Raw genomic sequence first — 21,765 nt, 5'->3', positions numbered from 1 at the left:
ACACCGCTCATGGGCTTGTCTATTATTATTACGCAATGCTTATGCAGTAATAGTCAGCAAGCTGCCATTACCCACTGACTCATGAGACTTTCAGTTAGTGTGTGCAGTGCATGACCACCGCTTCACACTCATTCTGCCTTGATCAGGAGGATGAGACGTTTCAGAATAGTCTTGGTGAACCTGCTCGGATTTTATCTGATATTTTTTGACGGTTGGAGTGGATTTTGCTCAGAAAGTGGTGAGTTTGATTCACTTTAATTCTCCATTTTTTATTTAACTCTTCAAATATGCTGTAAAGCTCAAAATGCATTAAGTTGCACCGTGTGTCAGTTTGGCAGCCGCCGAGGCCGAGCATCAGTCATCTGCAGGCTATCAGTGACAGGCAAACCCTCATGGTGAGCTGGCTGGTAAACCACAGTGGGTTAGTGGGCGACGTTTATGAGATCCAGATCGGCCGCGCTGAAAACCACACCATTATTTACAGTGTGAGTACTGCTGTCTATATTTGCTGCTGTTTAGAGTATGTAGTTGCATTTCAATGACTTTATAGTATTGATAATTCCACTTTTGACTGCATTTACTATGCTGATAAACTACTATTTTTTCCTTGTTTTTAATCCAGAGAAATGTGAGTTTACTTTCCTTGGATTCAGGCGAATACACGTGGACGTGGACCTCCGATCTGCCTCTGGAGTGTGTCGATCACTCAGTCAGGATACGACGTCTCTATAACCAGTCTGCCTCAAGTCCGTGGAGCAGCTGGAGGACCAATGAAGGTGAGATGCTGCTGCTGCACTGTGACTCCTATTTGCACTTTTTATGTGCACGAGTACAGCTGAACCAAACAGGCAGAAAACAGATCCGTTTCTCACAGTTTCACTGATAAGATCATGACATCAAAGAGGCACCAGTTTCTGTTTTATCAGTATGAGGGAGGCCTCCATCTGTTTTATCTTCCCTTTCAACAATCTTTACATCAGTGTTGCTCAACTGCTGCAGGTCTATTGCAATCATTTCAAATGTACGTTGCAATGCTCATCATTCAACAAAGCCTGGCCACAATACGTTTGGATGGATCACATCGTTTTTCAGAATCTGTGGTGGCATTGCAATCAGATTTTTGCACAGTTTGCTTTTTGATTAAGATATATCCTTTATTGATTCCCCTTTGGATAAATATGCAGGTAACACAGCAGTACGGAGGGAAAATAAGTAGTAAGTATGTGATATACACTTAGTATTTAACTACATTTCAAAGTACCTGGCCCAGCCTTGGTTTTGATGATTCAAAAGGCATCATAGACAAGCAGTTAATTACAGCATCCCTGCTTGTACACGCCGCTAGTTGAGACTGAACTCTACTCTGTGACCTGCAGGAGTCCAGGCAGAGGCTAAGACCCAGATGTTCCCATCCCAGAGGGTGCTGATAGAGGGCACCAGTGCCATGTTCTGCTGTGTTCCCCCAAGAGGACTCGATATTACCAACATAACCTTCGATAACGAGCAGCACACTCTTATCAGTGTTGGAGCCGGGGTCAAGGCTATCACTGTGGTCAACCTGACCATCCCAAACAGACCCATCAAAGGTCTGACGCTCAGCTGCAGAGATTCAACAGGCGAGAAGAGTCGTATCTGGAACTACGTCAGCTGTAAGTTTCAATTATTCTTATTTACATTCTTTTAATATTATTTTACAAAGAACCCTTAGATATGCACTGGGCGTGTGTGTGTGCTGTAGTTCCTCCTCAGAAGCCCAAAGACCTCAGCTGTGTGACCACAGACATGACCGCTGTTTACTGTACCTGGGATTCAGGCCGAGAACAACACCTGCACGAACTCAACAAGCAAACAATCACCCTCCACATAGAGTAAGATGCTTATTAACCAAACATGGAAGATGTCAGCTGTAGATGGAAGTGTTTTTGTGAATACTGGCCTTCCAGCTGACCTTCCAGCTCGCTCTGATACTGCCATGTCTACACACTTACTTAATTATTATTAGTTATTATTAATAATTAGTTTCTCAGCTTCAATGTTGGAACCACTGTGCATCCAGGACTCAGGATTTCTTTGATGCCGATATTAGTATTTATTTAAAGGCCCCATGTTCTTGGTTGTCTACCCGAAAGAACAGCCTGTCTCTTTAAGGCCTCCCTCCCAAAGAGTCATGTCTGCTCTGATTGGTCAGCTCTTACAGGCCTGAGTGGGCACCTCCCAGAGTGTTTCTGCATCAGATTCTTATTACAGCTGCTAAAAATTACCCGTATCTTCTCTAGACTTTACAAATGTTATCAAAGCAAGTGGCTAAAATTCTGTTTGTGAAAATAGTCAGCTTGCAGGGCTTTTCATGCTTTCAAATCTTATCAAGAGTTTTACAGCTGCTTCTTTCCACAGTTTAAGCTTATTTGGAAAAGTATTTCTGGGGCAGCAGGCATCATGTTCAGATGTCCGTTCTTTGTTGTTGAAAACACAGGAACTCAGACCGGGCACCCATCAACTGCAAGCCGTCGTCTTGTATTTTCCCAGCCGTCCAACAGTTGGAGGAATACAACATCAGGGTGGTGGTGAAGGACCCGCTGGGAGAGGAAACAGAGAGCCACAGCTTCAACATCTCTGACAGAGGTCAGAGGTCACGAAAACAAAGGCCCAAAGATGGAAGCACCATGCACACATGAATTTAATCTGCCCTTAAATTAGATATGTGTCTAATAACGCTGTGTGTTAATCATATCTGTGGATTTCATGTATGTGTTGCCGTCAGTGCGTCCCGTTGTGGAGTGGGACAGAGTGAGCCTCGGGGTGATGGACACCACTGTGTCCTGGATCGTACAGGGGAAGCTGACCCGTCCGAACCTCCTATGTCAGGTCACAACAGATCCGGGCAGCACCACCGAGGTGACCGGCTCAACTAAAATATTCAGACTGCAGAATTACTGCTGTTGGACATTTCAGTGTTGTTTGGTAACCCCCTGTGTGCTTGTATCAGCTGAGCTGCAATAGTGTGAGAGGGCCCTGCACAGCCAAACTGGAACCTCTGCTTCCCAGCACCCGCTACTTCACCAGGGTACGCTGCTCTGTCAATGGCAGGCTCTGGGGAGAGTGGACACAGCCCATACCCTTCACAACCTGTGAGTGTTACCAGGATAGGATGATGTATACAGGGAACATACTCAGATAAACCAAGACCAAAATAATTAAGCTTCTTTCAGGCTAAAACAAAACTAAAGCAGGACATCGTGATGGCATGATATCAAACAACCCACACACAACCCACTGGAAAAGTACATTTTTCCTCCCTCAATGTGTTTTCTTTATTTATATAACTGTATTTTAAGCAGGCAAGAAAACAGTAAACAGTCAAAGAGCCAACAAGACAAGTTTCATCTGCAGGTCTCTAAACAAGTGTACCGGTACTGGTGTGAAATGATCTCTCATGCCTGTGATTATCACGGTCTTTCTTCAGGTCCATTGGTGACCTTGGATGTATGGAGGAAAATAAAGGAGCAGTCAGACTCGAACAGCCGTCAAGTTTCTCTACTTTGGACTCCAGTAAGATTCTAACCTTTTCTGTTTTCCTCAGGTTTTACTTTGGTTAATCTATTGGCGCCACGGCACACAAACTCTGTCTGGTTTAATTAACGGAATAAATATCCCCACACCTTTGTTCTCAGCATGTCTCTGGCTCAGCTGCCACTGCGAACATCCAAGGTTATTTAGTTCAGTGGTCGCAGGATGGTCAAAACTGGACAGAGTGGAAGGATGGTGGACAGACCCAGGCAGAGGTCTCCATCGGTCCAGGACTGTGCGACTTCAGCGTCCAGGCTGTTCTCCGCACCAGCTGCACCGTCACCTTCACTGCCCACATCACCATCCCGCAGACAGAGGATGGAGGTGAGTAACACATGTGGAATCAGCCCACTATGACTGAGCTCACTTTCCTGGCAGTATCACTTCCTCAAACAATGTTTTTTGCTGTTATGAAGCTTGTGTGTCTCACTCTCTATCAGCTGTTTGTCTGCTGTTTTACACGATCGTCATACAGTGTGACAAAGAAACTTGGGGTAACAGTGAGATGAATTACCCTATGTCAACACACCCGATTCACATTACCAGGCAGGAGTGTTGTGGCAGGGAAACTTCTAAAACACGCAGGGTGGGGGACCCAGGAACAGGAGTTAAAAACACCACTCCTGATTATTCTTTGTTGAACTGCTTGTTGAATTTAGGATTTGTCAGGCGTGTTCGTTTGTTTGAGAGGTGAAAGTAGACAGACCAAATAGAAGACAGACTACGACGTACTGTTAACTATTTAATAAGGAGAATTGTATCATTAAGCAAAAAGCAAAAAGCAAATATATAATATATTATAATATATTATATATATTATAATATATAATATAGTATCTGCTTCATTTCTGGCTGATCACCACAGTCTGACAGAATGCGTCTCTCTCTAGGAATCCGCCCAGTGGAGAAGAGGTTCAGCAGCGGCACAGCTTCTGGTTTTAACCTGTCCTGGGAAGGGCAGGACAGCACCACCTGTGGCTATACTGTGGAGTGGTGCATTCTGGGAAACGCAGTGCCTTGTACTCTGAGGTGGATGAAGGTGCCAGAGGGGAGCAACACATTGTTCCTACCCGCTAGTAAGTTTATCTTCTTTAGCAGGCACTGTATGTGTGTCCTTAAAGTTTTACTTACATTGGCTTTCATTTTTTTTTTTTTTGTTTGCAGGAGATTTCAAAGCAGGCTGTAGGTACACATTTAGTATTTATGGATGCACAGAAAATGGACACAGGCTACTGGAGACACAGACTGGATATTCACAAGAGCTCAGTGAGTGTTAAAGTTAATGTGTGTTTGTGTATTTTTGCACACGTGAGAACAATTTCCCGTGGTTCTGGTTTTCAGTGTCGACATTTCCTGTTTTATTTAGCAGATTTTATCCTCATGTAAAGTTAATTTTCGCTTCCTGTCTTGGTCTTTTTCTCTGTACACTTTGCCCCAGCCTGTGTTTGTGTTGTTGCCTGCCCTCGATTTTTTTGTGGATTCAGCTCTACGTTAACAAAGCTTGCTTTTTATTACCCCTTCCTGCCTGCCTTACTGTCTTGTGTTTGGGACCATAAAACAATATTTCTTCCTGAGGTTTATGAGGTGTTTGCTGGTCTAATGTGCACATAATAGAAGGGTTTAAAATGTCTCAGAACTGGTGCCTCAACAGGCAGGCCAGTGAGACTCTGTAGCAGAGATGAGGTCTTCAGCACATGGTGAGAAATTAAACTTTTAATAATGTGTGGCAGCTAAAGTTCGAGACAGGATGTCTCCGTCAGAGGTTCAAATGAGAACATCCTCCAGATGTCATCGATGTGCATCTTTCCTGTTTGTCTAATACACAGAGAGGATGAAGCATGGGGGAGCAGAGACAAGAAGGCAATGCAAATTATATTTAGTGAGCAGAACACTGGGTTTAATTTGATAAGAAAATAACCACAAACGCCACATCAGCGTAAAAACACACAGACACAGCAGCCAGCTGCTGTCAGCAGCAGATTCTTACATCAGCACAACAATGCAGGCGTCACATAGAAGGTCTCAGTAGTTCCACACAAGTTGGGAAAGTTAATTCTGAGTAATTCTGTGTTCCTTCCTCAAAACCACCTCCTTTTCCTCAGAATTTGTACAGTCCCCGAGTCTGGTTGAGCCAGTTCAGAGTACTTCCTCATCTGTGACACTGGAGTGGCGTTATGATGTGGATGATCCGGCTCATCCAGCGTTCACGACTGGTTACCTGGTTACAGTGCAGGAAGTAACGTCTGGTACACAGCTGGGTCATGTTGCACGTGAGGAAAACTTTGACTGTTCCACAATATGATAATTCATTTGGTCGTTAGAGGCAATTTCAAACCCTGTTTTTTAGTTACTTTTAAATTCTGATGGAACAAGGCATTAATCTTGTGCACATCCAGATCTGTTTAACGTGACGGTGGCAGAATCTCAGAGGAAATCTGTGACCATCGATGGTCTGCAGCAGAACCAAGAGTACGCTTTCTCTGTGAGTGCTCTCACTAAGGAAGGGCCTGGACAACCTGCAAGTATCACCGTCAGGACTGGAACCAACTGTGAGCTCCATAACACCCTGTCAATGCAACACTATCAATTGATTTTATTATTGTTTTCCCCTGTTGAATAAAAGTTTTAAAATGTCCAGTGCACAGGCCCTGGACTCGCTTAGACTCTGCTCACTTGGCCAAGATACTGACTCCAATCTTGCTGGTGCTGTGCTGCACCATTCTCCTGTGTCCACAGAGAAAAACGTGAGAAACTTTAAATCTCAACTCAAACATGAATTCCTGCAGAACATAGACTGGACCTTTTCTCTCCCACCTTCCTTTTTGTTTCTCCTGCAGGCTCAAGTGGCTGAAGGGGATATTTGTTTATCCTGCTGGTATGAACATCAAAATTCCTGAGTTAGACAGCTTCCTGCATCAGGTACGGATAAAACGTTGAACTGCTGTGTTCACTGAGAGGAAACGGAGACTATGTGCTCACCTACAATACATTTGGAACATGCATTAATACAGACAGAGAAACTTTGACAGGCAACTTGGGTAATCAATTTTCTAAGTCTGATCTAACTCTGATTTTATTTGTGTTCATTTGTCAGGATGATTTTTATGTTTATGAGTTTCCCTGTTGTAATACTTGCCTTGGCCACAAAAGGGCGAAGTGCACCCCTACGATATTGTCATTGTTGAGGGTTATTGAAGGGTAGCAGGGTAAGCCTATCAGAAGCAGAGTAGGGCGGGTGGGTGCTGCCAAGCAAAGCCGTAGTAACCATGATACAGCCCAGTAATGTAGTGGTGCAGTTCTTCCTCCGGGGGCGGAAAGAAGCATTACAACAAGCACTTGGGAAATTATCCAGAATAGGGATGTTGCAACAACATCAGATTGTCTCTACATGATTATCTCGGCCAAATGAATAATAACATTTCATACATATTTTCACAATATCTACAAAGAATTTGATAAATTCCCTCCCTTTTGTCAAATTAATTACACCCAAAATATTAGTGTAGGGAGTCAGAGAGGGAGAGAGAGAGCCTGTCACCATAACAGTACTAAGTGTACAAAAAGAGCAATAACGCTGAATGAATAGCAAAACAGCAACCAGATGAACTGATAAAAGATCCACAAGGCCTCTGCACTGGATTGTTCAAACAATATTATCATTTTAATATCAGTTATTGTGAGTAGCTGTACATGGTGATGCCTCTGAATATATATATATTTTGTCCACAAAGATTTAAAAAAGTACCTTTAAAAAAATTACCCTGGCAAAATCCTAGTTAGAAAAAAACTTTTCAAATCAGACTCATAAAATTCGCACCAGGTTTTTTCTCCTCACTTGTCTCTCAGGGCTTCTGCAGACTTTTATTACTCTACGGCATTTGTTGTCCACACTTGTGAATCAGGCGGCTCATCAGTACACAGAGATACTGTGTGATCAAATTACTTACAGGAACTGAATTTCCTGGTTAGTGTTTTTGCCGATGAAGCAACTCATTAATCAGCTTTAAATGCCAGTAAAATGATGTTATAAATGGGCTAGAGAATATTAAATTAAGATGTCAGCATTAGTCAGCCTGCATCTTATTCATATATTGTCAACGACAGCATTTACTCACCACCTCCATTCTAGAAACAGACAAAAAACTGACGGATTCTGGCAACAGTAATGACCCTCAAGGCAATGACCATGATCCACTACAGGTTTTCAAAAAAAAACATCCATTCAGCAGACATAATATCAAACATTTGTCTTTGAGTTTTATTAAAATCAAACACAGAAAGCTCCCCTTGATTAGAGCAGTTTCTCTGCCAATTGACCTTTTTTTGAGTCATGCAGCGTTTCTGTACATTAAGCTTACAATTATGGACCTGCTGGTGTGATATCATTCACAGGAATCTAGTTTTGTTTATCATAATCCTCTCTGCATGTTTGCACAGACCGTCGAGTGGCTGCAGTCTCAGAGGGTGGATGAGTGCAGCAGCTGCGACATTGAGATCCTGTACAACAGACCTCCTCTGAATGAACCGACCACACTGAGCGACGGCTTGCCCCAGAGCACACCGCCCTCTCCTGGTTCACAGTCCTGCCTGCCGCTGCAAGCTGAATACTGTCCACAGTCGGTCACAGTGCTGCTCAGGGACAGAGAGGCCCTTCTATGCGTCACAAACAAGGCTTATTTTCATACAGCGGAGGAATATTTGTCTGAGGCACAAGTCAGGCTAAGTGACATCTATGAACCCTCTGAGAGTCTGCAGGAGTCATGCAGTGTTGAATATGGTTATATCTCCAATGATACTGCAGTGAGTGCAGTTGAGTATGAAGACCAACGCGTTCCTGCGTAATTTCTCCATCCCAAGAGGAGAAATACTGTAAAATCTGACAAAATCTTTCGAATATAAATACAGCAAGGTTTTGTATTCATGCCACATCTGAACCCACTGCATGTGCTTTGACTGGAAAACAAATAGCTTGCAGAGTTGAGTCTTTTAAACTACTCGGGTTTTAACTCTGGAGGACCAGAGGCCGAAAACAATCTGGAGAAAGCGGGCTCAAAAACACACTCGCTGCAGACTGTGAGGCAGCCACAGATGTTATCTACAGGATGCAACTGGTAGTGCCAATCAGGAAGCTGAACATGTGCATCTTTTCTTAACTTTTTCATTTTTGTATCACTTGTACAGTGTTGTCAAAACAGTATTCCTAAAATCAAAGCTTGAATTGAATGAGGAAGAAGGAGCTGCCATGCATGAATTACATGATGATTGGGGGAAAAAAAATCAGCTTCAGAGACTCAAAGTTTAAATAAGATGTGGTTAATATTTTTTTGTAAACCTTGACATCATCAGCATTCCTTTGGTGTAACTGTAATTTCCTGGAATTTATCTTGCATGCGACTGCTTTGTGCGTCGCCAGGTGCTAAAAAAATAGTTTTAGCTTTAGTCATTTCGAAGGCATCTAGTCAGTCAGGTAATTGTTCCATCAGACGCACAGAGCCTGTTTATAGCACTAAATCTGTTACCTTAACGACTGTGTTACTGTAATTGTATTGTAATTGCTGATCTTGGTGCGGTTTCATCTAGCTTGCCATCTGTTGGACGTGTGACATCACAATACATAAATAAATACTCGATCTACGGTAATCTGAAGACAGTGCTGGTTGTCTTTTCCAAATTTTTAGGACTAATGCAAGTCGAAGTACATTTCCGTTGTATTAAACTGCAAAAAAGCCTCATGTTTTTACACAGAAATTAATTTCCAAATCACAATCTACACCAAATCATTCAAACGATTTTATGTATTGACCAGAGCTGATAGATATGTTGAAACTTGTATCTCATCTTTAAGTATACAAAGTGAATAATATGAAGTTTAGACTGTAATTACAGCACTTCTTCTGTGATTAAATCAGAATTTCTACGCTATATAATATTTGGCTCAATGCGGCTACAAATCAAAACTATCCTGATGTTTTGAGGAATCCAGATGCACTTCATTTCATCAAAGCCAGAGATGTGTCTGGATTGCGCGGTTCGGATGATTTCTATCTCGTTTATCTTTTAATCAAATCTACAGTTACAGGATCTCCGCTCGGATGAATTTCCCCAAATTTTCCCGCACTCTTCCCAGTGACATCAATGCACATTCCCCTCTCATTACTTAGTTTGGTTACTGTAACTCCAGTCCAAGTTGCACAACTGGTTCTTAAAACAACACAGTGTCAGAACGCTGCTGTGATTGGCTCTGCTCAGATAGCACATCATAAAAAGCATGTCAAGCAGGGCGGCTCAAGGGGCTGCTGGACTTGGGCCATTTATGCCGGATGTGTCTATCCGGCCTGTGTGGCTACATACATGTGTGGCATACAAAACCACAGCTGGTGAACTTTATATATATCTGACCTGATATTATTGATGAGACAATCTTTTGCCATTACACTAATACTGGCACTTAATCTTTTCACTGTTCTGTTTCATTTATGTTTGTGCATAAATCCAGACATAGCACTTTCTTCATGCCAATGGAAAATCAGGTGAAGAGACAGAGTCCACAAAACATTTCTGGAGCATTAATGAAAAAAATGGTGAAACGAAAGAAAAAACATCACATGGCTTCATTCTCTAGAAGCTCAGAAGTCCCCGAACTGACTTGAACTGCCAATAATGACACTTATGACGCACCGTTGAGCTTGTGCACCCGTGTCAGAGGGGGCGTGCACTCACGCTTTTAGATTAGCAGCTACAGCAAGGTTTTCATCTTCAGACATATTTTCAAATCAGTTTGGGATCTCTCGGCTTCTAGGGGCTTGGATTTATAGTTTGGTTTATTTTTAAACATTTTGAAACTAGTCGTTTGAACGAATGCTGCAACGCTGTTTTGCTATGAAGCTCCAGAAATGTTTTGTGGACTGCAAAAACCTCACCCGGCTTTCCATCCACACGAGGGTGGGTAGACAATGAGTACATTTACATTTTTGGGTGAAGTTATCCTTGAAGCGAAGTTAGAAATGCACCATGAAACAAAGAAGAAACAAAGAACAAACAAGTGAGTGAGTCTCATTTGAAGTTCCACCAAACTGTGACTGATCTTTCCATTTCTTTATAAATCACACTCTAGTAGAAGTAAAAGTCACAGTTTATTAGAGCGTCAGTGGTCACACAGTAGTCACATCATCCTGAGTAAAGTGAATAAATGCCTGGGATATCATGGAAGACAAGAGGGCAAATATAAACAAAATCAAAATCTGTTTCCAAACCAAATGTCAACTAAAGACTCAAGGAGAGGTGATGGGCAAATTCTCATGAACATCCTGGAAGCTTTAGGAGTTTTCTTAAAAAATCTTTAAAGGAGACATATTATATATTAATGCGCATTGCGTGTTCCAGATTTTATTTTGGGTTACTGCTAGAATGGCTTTAGATGCTTCAATGTTTGAAAAAAAAAAGCTAGCTTAGCTTCCGTCTCTTTAAGGCCGCCCTTCCGAATACCAAGTCTGCTCCGATTGGTCAGCTTGCACATGCCTGAGCCAGCACCATGTCTACAGTGGGCTCTGTTGTGTTTTCAGCTCCCAGTTTGCTTCAGTTCTAGCATGAATATTTGCATAAAGTATGCAAATGTGTGATGTCACGAAGTCACGCAATTAAAGGCAGGACTACTGATGAGGCGTTTCAGGAGCAGTGTTTTCTGTGGGAGAGAGGAGCTCCCACTGTCGCAGACTTTGGGACTTTAACTATTGAGACCTTTTACATGCACAAGAGCCTGTAACACACTGAGGGAAAGGAAAAAAACGAAGCATAACAGGTGTCCTGTAAGAAGATGTAAATGGAAATGCAACCCAGTGTCATTAGGTCATTTAAAAAAATATATACATAAACTAAACCTACCGCGCACGCACGCACACACACACACACACACACACACACACACACACACACACAGCTTATTGGCAAGTGGAGCGAGCTATGGCCAGAACTGCCTCGTTCCTCAGTAGTGCAGAGTGCACGGGGGGGGGGGGGACTAAAAAAAGCAGCGCAGTCTGCCAAAATACGTTTTTTCAAATCAACATGGAGCTCTGAGTCAACAGGAGCTGCCGACAGACAGTAAAGCTGATGGAAACTCAGCTGAGTCAGTTCTTTTGCGGTTTGATCTTTGGATCTATCAGGAGGCTCTGCCCCCGTGGCATATTGTCACTCCAGTGCTTCAACCAAGACCGGGAGCAAAAGTCTGCTCTCAGATTTTTACTCCGTGCCTCTAAGACCCAAAAAAACGAGCTGCTGAACAGATTCCAGTCTTCACACAGAAACCCTCGGTTGTCCTCTCATTCTCACCCTGCTGTGCTTTCTGAAAGGGAAAAACACAAAAGGAGTGCGTTTACAGCGACAACTGCACTAAATCAGTTACACAGTTTAAGTTGCAGACATGTGACGCTCCAAGCCGGGGCCAGCGATGGCAGTTTGCACGATCGCTGCGTCAGCAAAATCAAAACTGAAGCTCCGGAAAATATCAAGTTAGGACTTGTGTCTGTTCTTTACCGCTGTGGTGGCGACACCATGCACCTCCAGAGGACAGTGTAGAGAGCAAGTATGAAGGCGATGAACAGCGTGGCAGCAACTGCAGCTGTAAGAAAACACACACGTTTACTCACATGTTAAAACACAACTAGACATATGCTGATACATGGCAGTGTCACTGTATGGTGTTCACCAGAGCTTGCAAAGAACATATTTGTGCAATACAACTCTATGCTGCATTTCAAAAGTCCACACTTTACACTTCATTTCCCTGAATGCATCCTGAATTTGTTATCCGTGCACTGAAGCCATCGAGGTGCTAGATAACATTACACCCTCGATGGCATCTCGAAATTATTCGTTTCCAGCAGCCACACTGTAGTCGATTGGTTGTGGCTAGTTAAGCAGCCAATGTTCAACAAAAGAAAAGTCGATGAAGAGGTTGTTTGTGCTTAATGGGGACAAGCCGGTATGCTTTCTTTCTCATGAGGCGGTGGCAGCGCTGTCACACCTAACACAAAGAAAGAACAGCGACAGAAAGTCCAAGAAATAAACAGAATGTTATCAGAAATTATTTTTTCTCAATGTCTCCCTGACATGTTTTTTCCTAGACTTCGGTCGCAAATCTGCACGCTCTCGCAGTCAAACACTCCCTAGACATAATTGATGACAGGGGCACGTCCTCGTCTATACACGACGGGAGGTCGCCGAACGGCAAACGTTCTCTCGCAAAAGGTTCAGACAATAAGCAGGAAGCAGAACTGGGAAGTCACAGAAACACTGCACGCAGAGACGGAGGTGTGTGTTACAAAAAAGGGTCTCTGAAATTTTTCAGTTTCTGACGCAGCCAATTAAAATAACCACAAACAGTAAGATCAAAATGACAAGACCCCCACTGTTATTGCAGTCATGCTCGGAAAAGATCTGCCAAAACAATCTTCTGATGGTTTTTTTTTGTTTCTTTTTAAGCCTGCCGAGCTGCCGGTGGTGTAACCTGACTCCCCCTTTATTTGTTGGTCTGAGCGTTACAGGCGGTCTTGCTTAGCTGAGGGAGGCACATCTGAAACAGGTCTCACAGGGACGGTGAAGACATCAGATTTTGATCAAAGCGGGACTTACCAGGGATGATCCCACTGGTCTTGGCCACGGAGTCCTCTGAGCGAGAAGTGGCATCTGCAGTTGAACCTTCATGTGGGGAAAATAAACCAGAAATAATTAGTTTTATGATAAACTCTTCCAACTGACTCTGAGCTATTCAATCACACATTAGTTTAGTCTGTTGGCATTGACCAACGGCTGCAGTGTTTCATGCGCCACACTGACTTATTTGCATCTATGTGACCACGCTGCCTTTATTTTGCCTCTCTGGAACTTTGCCATTTGGTTGCTGCTCTCAACTGAAGGTCTTGGCAATCATTTGAAAGGTGACCTACTGCTAAATGGAATTCACCTGAAGCAGATTTCCCTGTTCATCTGGCATCTATCTGGCGTTTGTCAAGCATTTTGTGGCCGAGCCAAAGTCTCAAGACACACCTGTATTAACACCTGTGAGAATTGTTGCCTACAACTCGTGCTACCTGATCACTCGATGTTTTGGGTCCCTGGAAGATTTCTAAAGAATTTTTTAGGGTATACAAATTTGTCTCCATCAGGAAAAGAGTGCCAAGTAACAGAAAAACGTATTGATTAGTTGTTGTATAGTTTTATAATTGCAACAATAATCTATAGCTGCAACAAAATCCTTTTGAAATCAGCTGGTTTAGTTTATGAAATTAATGGAAGAAATAGTGGAATAGGCTTGTCACAATTTCCCAGAGGCCAAGGGACTCAAAGTGCTTCTTTCTGCCCAACCGACAACGACTCTTCACTTATAGTCGAAGCCAAAAGCAGTGAATCCTGACATTCAAGAAGCCGGAGCCAGCGGATGTTGATGACTGATCGATCATCAAAGTAGTTGACGAGTACAATTTCTTTGAATCAAACAATGGCGTCGGCTGTGGCTTAGGATATAGAGCCGGCGTCTTGTTCTTGCAGGTCACCGGTTCGATTCCCCTGGTCTGCATGCCGAAGTGTCCTTGGGCAAGATACTGAACCCCCAAACTGCTCCTGATGTGCTGGCAGCCACCGCCATCAGTGTATGAATGCATGTATGAGTTACTGCAAGTCACTTAAATGCCCCAAAATGTAAATCAACTCATTGTACAAACTAAAAAGCACACGATACAGAATACTGTAGATGCATTTTGATCCTCCCTGTACTTCCCCTGTGTACTTCTGTCTACAACAGAAGAAGGAAAACAGAAGACAGAAGAGATAAAACTCACCATTCCTCTGTTGAACTGTGTGTAAAAGCTGCCCTGTAAGGAGATGTGGCTCAACCATCTGAAAATGCAGCAAAACATTCTTGTTTGAGAAAAAAAAAGTGTGTCCTGAGTGGACTGACAGGACAAGACACCAACACCACAGCCACAAGTCGGTTACTGCTTCTCTTCTGCAGGGTAAAACAAAAATCACTCACAACAAGTTTGGATCCCGCAGCGAAATAAAGAGAAATGCTCGATCAGCTACACACAGTGTAGAAAATCAGAGCGCTCCGGCCAGCAGAGATAAGAGAACTATTCTAGATAAGAAAATGTAAAAGTAAACAACATATTTCCAGACTACACTTGTTGCCGCAGCAGGTTTACGCAACAGCTTCCGGCGCAGCTCCGAAACCACCTTGAAAGAAACCCTGAGAGAAAAGAAGCCTGTAAACACGTCCGCCAATTGTACTTCTTCTCCGTCACGTACAGCGGGAGAGACAGAGGCACAGAAACAGCGTCTGCCTCCTCTCTCGTTCCCACCTTCGAGCTGTTCGAGCTGCTGCTGCTGACCGTCCTGCTCCTGTTCTTCACCTCCGTCCACATGTTCGAGGCTGTGCAGTCTCACCTCATCAGCTCAGGATCCTCTCGGCTCCTCTCCGCTCACCTCAGCGGAGACTCGCCTCTCGTGCCGCGTTCACGTCCTCCTTTTGAAGTCGGACTATTCGACACCAGTCGATAACAAGCGTGCTTGAGTATCAAAAGTGCAAGTGCAAGTAAATAATGAACATGTGTTTAGATATTGTGCAATATAATTATCAGATTAGATGTTTTAAATCAGTGGGGTTTTTTATAATCAGAAATGTAACAGTATAAGTAACTAGCATCTAAAGTTAATGTAGTTAATAAAAAAAATTATATATATTTACCTAGTGGAGTATGACTAGAGTAACAGAAAATGGAGATACTCAAAATTGCACTTAAGTACAGTACTTCCGTTAATGTAGTTAGTTACATTCCATCGCTGCAAAATGCAGTTTTACTTGTTCTTGCGCTCTGAAAACATGTTGTGCTAGCCCCCTGGGTGTTTAGATTGGAGGAGGGGTAGGAGCTAAAATGTTGATGTAAGTTGCCTAAATTCTAGTTTGGCGTGTATAAAAAAAAGGCAATTATTGATTTCTGACCATGACTGCATTATGTTTACAGGTGGGCTAACAATGGATGAAAAGGCCTCCTTGCTAAGTAGGGCTGGGTAATATATCAACATCATACTATATTTACAATCTTGAAAAACATTATTTAAATGAAATGTGTTATCATTATCTTAATAATAATAATAAGATTACATACCATCACCTAGAGTTAGGATATTATGAAATGAGATCAAATTATTGTAATATTTTAATCCCCAATTTAGAATTGTCCTAAGTCCACCCTGTTGATCTTTTATGGATTCCTATAATGAATGAGAATTTCCTACAACACCTGAAGGTTGAAGGGAGGAGATCACCCCGCCCTTTTTGCTGATAAAATTATATAGGACACAGGCCTGGTAAATTTTTGAACTGTTTTACAGGTTTTACTGTGACACCTGACCGCCACCTTGGAAAAATAAGTTTCCGTTTGGTTTATCTTAAAATATCACCAGCACACCAGACGCCATTGTTTGTGTTTATCTGAGCAAGATCACACGTTCTGTACACAATCAGCATTTGAACAAATCAAAAAACTAAATGTTAATACAGACAGAATAGAACAGTTTATTTTCTGAAGTTTTAAATGTGCAAACCACATCTGGATCGAAACGTTTAATGCAGACTGATTAACACACTGGTCGGTAACGCGCGACCTGCAAAGAGCTACAGCAAAGTTTTTCAAATTCAGCACATTAATTGGAAATTTTGAAAAGCAGAATTTGAACAAATATGTCAGAAACAACCCTGGGCACGCTTCACATGGAAATAAGTTGTAAGAATAGCAAATACAAAGGTCAATTTAATGTCCTTAGTGAGAAATAGTGTCATTTGTTCTCTCCTCTTTAGAGAAGGACAAACACCAACAGTCTGCAGAGATATTGCACAAAAGTTTACACTGTAAAAGCAGAAAGAGCAATTCAGATCACACACACAAACACACTACAGTCCTCACACACAGGCACTCAACATCAATGCAGCCTGCAGATGTTGTATATCGGCAAATCATACACGCATACAGCTGAAAGCTAGCAGAGAAACATCTAAAATACACAACCCAAGGCATTTCTTTATCTTAAACTGATCAGAAGCTCCTGAAGAAAGAAATCTCTACCAGTCAGACTACATACAAACAGTGCTGACAGTCCAAAAAAGAAAAAAAGAAAAAGTCAGCTGTGGAGTGTCTTAAAATAAGACTGGGATTTGAAATCAGTCAATTTATAAATGTCACCCACATGTTTGGTCTCGTTTCAAACATCACACCCATTTCAGGAGGAACTCGAGGCCAGGGGGTGCAACAGCACAAGAGGATTCCAAGAATCACCGCAGTTACAACCGATGATATCAGTGATCCAAGGTTTGAAAGGTACAGGCGAGCCCTGTGGGCTTTGCAACTGTAACAACCTGTTTAAGTGTCCTGTGTGCTGGCTATCAGAGTGAAAAGTGTGTCTACAGTACACCAAGTAAACGAGGAATTCTTCTCATGAGACAACATAATGTTTGAACAGGACAGGGAGGGGTCACATGTCAGCCACGCTGCAATAAGGCTGCGTCTATGAAGAAGACCTATTCTCTCATTTTCATTTTCTCATCAGCTTTAAGATGCATCATCAATCAATAACACACTCAGTCAAAGCAGGAATGTTTTAAGATTTCATTTAACACTATGAGACAGAAAAAAAGCAAGAAGTCTGGTAATTAATTCCAGTCGAGTGAACATGTTTCAAAATAAAATTCAGTGAGACTTTGATCAGCGACCTGCTGTCTTGGCTCACAGTAGTTATTAGATTGACCTCTGTGTTGAGGCTCATTGAAACATTTAAGTAAATAAGCACGCCACCTAGTGGACAGCAATGAGAATAGTTGAACCCTTACCGTGCCGTACTTTATGAATACACAAGATAAGACTGGGAGATTGTCAGAGTTGCCTTAAAGCAGAAGCACATCTGTTGTTAATACTCTTTGAAATCAAACTGTTAAGATCGGACTGAATCTGAATAACATTAAATGGTTTGAAGACGTTTCAACAATACATCACCACTACACGTCACACAATTATGTCCTCAGCCTGTACTGAAACACCACACAGATGTTTACCGTTTGAAAGGTTAAAAATAATTTGAGTGTTACATCTTCCCCCGACCAAACCCCATCACTCCTGCAGCCCCCATCAGCCACAATCCAGACAGATCACGCTCCGACGGGCCGCCACCTTCCACCCTTTCTGACTCTTATCCCGGCGCCCCATCCCGGATTAGACGGCGTCCGCCCTGTCTTTTGTGTTGAGAGCTGGTGGCAGGTGCATGATGGGAGTTGTAGGAAAAGCAGAAAGGCAGAGAGAGAGGCGTGTCCACGAGGACGAGGCAGCGGCATCACATGATTTCACAGCATGAGTTCTGTTTCCGTGCCTGCAGGGTTTAACATGTACAAAGTCAGGCATCTGAAACAGTGAGCAGCAGTTTAACTTTTCAGTCATTTGTTCAGAAGGAGAGTCTTAAGTACTTACGGTCTTGTAGAAGGCTTTCGACTGGTTTCCAAGGTGCTCTGATTTTGACACAAGATCATCCAGTTTTTCTCCTCTCTCCAACAGACTTTCCATGGTGTTGTGCTACAGAAACAAAACATTTCTCTATGAAAAAGTGTGAAGTGTAAAGATTTTGACTTGACAAGGACTATGTAAATATTACATAATATTTCAGGCATTTAATGCAAATTAACATCAGTTTAATTTAGCAAACTAAGAGCTAGGTATCGCCTTTAATAAGAATAATACATTTTATTTAAAAACGCTTTTCTAAATACTCAAAGACACTGTACAGAAAACGAACATCAAATCAGCAAAACAATAGAAAAGAGTACATGTCATTGACCTCCCTAACCGATTCGATTCAAATTCAAGCAACCCTGCAACCTGTTGCATTATTAAGAAGGTTATTGTGTAAATTAAGAATGTAATTAACGGTTTCAGAGATTTGTGGTTAAAAATCTGCCTGTGGAGACAGATTAATTGACTGTTGTGTTTACGGGGTGCACTTGGGTTAGTCCCTGTGCTGTATGAGATCAACATTAATTTGAATCAGACAATTTTTTAAACCAACCCTACTAATAACCAACTCTGGTCCGTAGATTATTTTCCCCATCTAAAAAAAATCTTCGAATGTGCATTTATTTCATCCTCGATTAAAATACTGGGTCTCAGTTTATGCAGGTTATTTACCAAAATGATCTTCGTCTCATCCAGCTCTGCCTGCACTTTGGTCATTGCATCTGCTTCCCTGGGGTTCTGGGAACAACAACAAAAACAGCACGTCAGATACAATGCTACTGCATACTGATTTGGCATGATTTCATAAACACATTCCTTGATCAGCGACAAACTCGATACTCTTGAGTAAACATGCCAGGTTTCTTTTGACATAATTTCTGATGAGCACATTAAAAACTGACCTGGTATTTAGAGAGGTGAATATCCAGGGCTTTGTAGTTTATGGTTTCAGGATTACCAGAGGGCCAGTCTATACTGTCAACTTGTCTGGAGAACTCCTCTAATACCTAACAAAACAGACAGCAAATTCGTTATCGAAGATGACCGCAAAGTGGAATAATCATGCATCTCTATTTACATGTTTGTATACCCACCTTGTCTAGCAATGTGAAACAGACTCTCTGTGGGTATTCAGTATCTGCGATCACCACAGCACTCAGATTGTCGTTTCTTACATACACATGGCACAGGTATTCTGAAAGAACGGTTTTTACAATTATCAAAACAGGAGGATAAGACAATTTGCTGGCGTTACAGTACAGGTGAACCCAGAACCAGTTGGTGCACATTCCTACAAAAAGCAAAACAAATGTTGTCCATACCCTTTATGCAATCATCGTGCATTATGCTTTTTTTTATCAGCTTGTACAAATCTGAGTGAGTAAAAAGTAGTGTTTAAGTGTCAAAGAGCAAGGGACCAGGTAAGAGCAGCTGGCATACACAGAAGGCACAAGAGCCTAAGCATAAAACAAATCGGTCACAGGACACCACTGGTACTGTAAATATCAGTAACTACAAGCTCATGCCTCAAACAATACATCAAGTTGATACTGTATTGTAAACCGAGTGGCACCAAATCTTGTGAGAACTAGATCAGTGTAGAGCGCAGCGAAAAGGCTACAGCAAGTCAAACCAAATACCAAAAAAGATTCATGTGAAATTCCAGGCATAATTTAAATGACTATGTCACAAAAGTATCCAGACAGACTTCAGCTTAACATGTGAAACAAATGAGGTGAAAGGTTAGAATGAAATTAAGTCAACAAAAGATTAACTGCTGACATGACCTTCAGACTGGGCTGATCGTGAATTTTTTTTTTTTTACCTTGTTCTTTGACAGAGGCACGACTTCCTTGCGTTGTCCGTTCAACAATCAAGGCACTGGTGAAGGTCATGAACTCTTGAATACTGAATAAACGAAAACAAGGATGTCACTTATACAAAAGTGGCCCAGTATGTTCTGACAGCAGTGTTCATATTAAACAATGTATTGATCCAATTTGCTCCAACTAACTGATAAGACGAATCACTGATATTATCCCAATAGTCTCTGCCAATCTACACAGAAAATGAGGAAAGAAAAAACCCCGTTAGAAGTATTTAATCTGTCAGATCTGGCAACATTCGATGAGACCCACCTAGAGCGCTGAAAGAAGCTGAAGGAGGAGAGGTCATAGGCCGCTTTGAGGAGGTTGGCTTTGGTCGCTCCTTTGTGGAGGATGCTGAGGCTGTAGAGCTTCATGCTGCCGCTAGATCAGTTCAGCTCAGCCAGATACAGCAAAAAGGATCACACACTCCTGATAATCTAATTTAAAAGATGACATAAGCACAATCACATGAGGGCGTTATCCCTTATCCAGCTCAGTCTGCTAGCTTCACTGCTAACAGTAATGCAGCTAAACAAACTTGAGTGAAGTTCAGCTGACAAGTGTTAGCCTATAAGTGAAAGTAGCCGCCTTGTTATTAGCTACCGAGCTAGCCGAGTGTTGTAAGCTATTCTCGGCATAAATAGTATTATGTCTTTTCTCCAGGCAAAGCCAATTCGACTAACTGATATTAAGTAGTCCGAAGTTACCTCAAGGAGACGAACATACACCTAAAACCGATTTATAACTTGTAGACATTTCTGAAATCAGAGCATGAATAATACTAGCTACAGATGCTATCAGGTCTTCGTGAGGCCTCGGCTAACTTACCAGACAAATCAGCAGCAAACAGTTCGGTTCTCTTCAGAACAACACAATTAACTTTTTATTCCACATAAACTAAAACTCTTTAAAATGTTTAGCAGACGTCCGGCGACCTAATCACGATGTACTTAACGCTGACTGTAGTTTTCACTATGCAGTTTAGCGACCAATCACCACGTCACGATCCACAAACGGTCCGACGAGCTAACGGCCCCGGTGGAAACAATCACCGAGCTATTGTCTTTGTTCCGACCGAAGATGGAAGTTTGGTCTGGCAAAAATATACGCTACTTCTGAATAATATTTAAGTCAAGGCGTACAATCTCACTTTTCCTTTAAAAATGCAAAAAAATAAAATAAAAATGTTTTAACTGCTGACTACGGCGAGACCACATCATTAAACGTTTCTCTAGAAAGCAGACTTTATTCTGAATATATCTTGTTTTTCATAGGCTACATACGGTATAAGCTATATAGTGTACAATGACAAGAAAATACATCGACCTCATCCACTTTTCGGGCTTATTCATCCATTGCGTGGGACTCTTTTTAATTGGAAATATTTTGGGAATTTTAGATTATTTTTAATTTTTTAATTTCAATTTATTTTTATTTTGTATCTATTTTTTTACTCAGCTTCTCTTTATGTAAAGGCAGACAATAAAATAATTTCAATAAAATCTTGGAAATAATGGATATGCTAAAAGAAAATGTTCAAAAAGTTCGATAAATTATTATTATTATCAGTGTTATTATTATCAGTGTTATTCTTCTTCTTCTTCTTCTTCTTCTTCTTCTTCTTATTATTATTATTATTATTATTATTATAAAAATAATAAAAGCGTGGTGCCCTTTTGCGTCTACCAGGCCACTGCTCACCAAAAACATGGCACCCCCACTTGATGTTTTCCTGGTAATTTTGCTCCATTTAACAATTTTGCCCTGGCCACTTAACTCAGTGG

General features: G+C 41.8%; 2 protein-coding genes across 3 annotated transcripts; one reads left to right on the top strand and one right to left on the bottom strand.

The window, feature by feature from the left end:
- Positions 1-18: 18 nt before the first annotated feature.
- Positions 19-9,207, top strand: osmr (oncostatin M receptor). Its single transcript, XM_030416668.1, has 17 exons — positions 19-238; positions 331-485; positions 623-776; positions 1,377-1,649; positions 1,739-1,868; positions 2,474-2,622; positions 2,762-2,895; positions 2,987-3,128; positions 3,464-3,549; positions 3,672-3,891; positions 4,458-4,643; positions 4,732-4,833; positions 5,670-5,837; positions 5,964-6,116; positions 6,206-6,311; positions 6,405-6,486; positions 8,005-9,207. The coding sequence occupies exons 1-17, from the start codon at positions 151-153 to the stop codon at positions 8,407-8,409; spliced, it is 2,733 nt and encodes a 910-aa protein (XP_030272528.1). The 5' UTR covers positions 19-150; the 3' UTR covers positions 8,410-9,207.
- Positions 9,208-16,034: 6,827 nt separating this feature from the next.
- Positions 16,035-21,037, bottom strand: ykt6 (YKT6 v-SNARE homolog (S. cerevisiae)). Of its 2 annotated transcripts, XM_030416735.1 has the most exons (8): positions 20,810-21,035; positions 20,252-20,418; positions 19,939-20,021; positions 19,208-19,308; positions 19,016-19,120; positions 18,786-18,851; positions 18,075-18,176; positions 16,035-17,976 (listed from the first exon to the last, which is right to left on the bottom strand). In XM_030416735.1, the coding sequence occupies exons 2-8, from the start codon at positions 20,353-20,355 to the stop codon at positions 17,941-17,943; spliced, it is 597 nt and encodes a 198-aa protein (XP_030272595.1). In that variant the 5' UTR covers positions 20,356-20,418; positions 20,810-21,035; the 3' UTR covers positions 16,035-17,940. The 2 variants fall into 2 exon arrangements, with proteins under 2 accessions (XP_030272595.1, XP_030272596.1); XM_030416736.1 differs by lacking the exon at positions 20,252-20,418 and having other exon boundaries at positions 20,810-21,037.
- Positions 21,038-21,765: the final 728 nt, after the last annotated feature.

Source organism: Sparus aurata, chromosome 5 (genome assembly GCF_900880675.1).
Source record: "Sparus aurata chromosome 5, fSpaAur1.1, whole genome shotgun sequence".
Taxonomy (NCBI): Eukaryota; Metazoa; Chordata; class Actinopteri; order Spariformes; family Sparidae; genus Sparus; species Sparus aurata.
The sequence above is the reverse complement of the archived record's forward strand: the minus strand, read 5'-3'. Positions and strand labels throughout refer to the sequence as shown.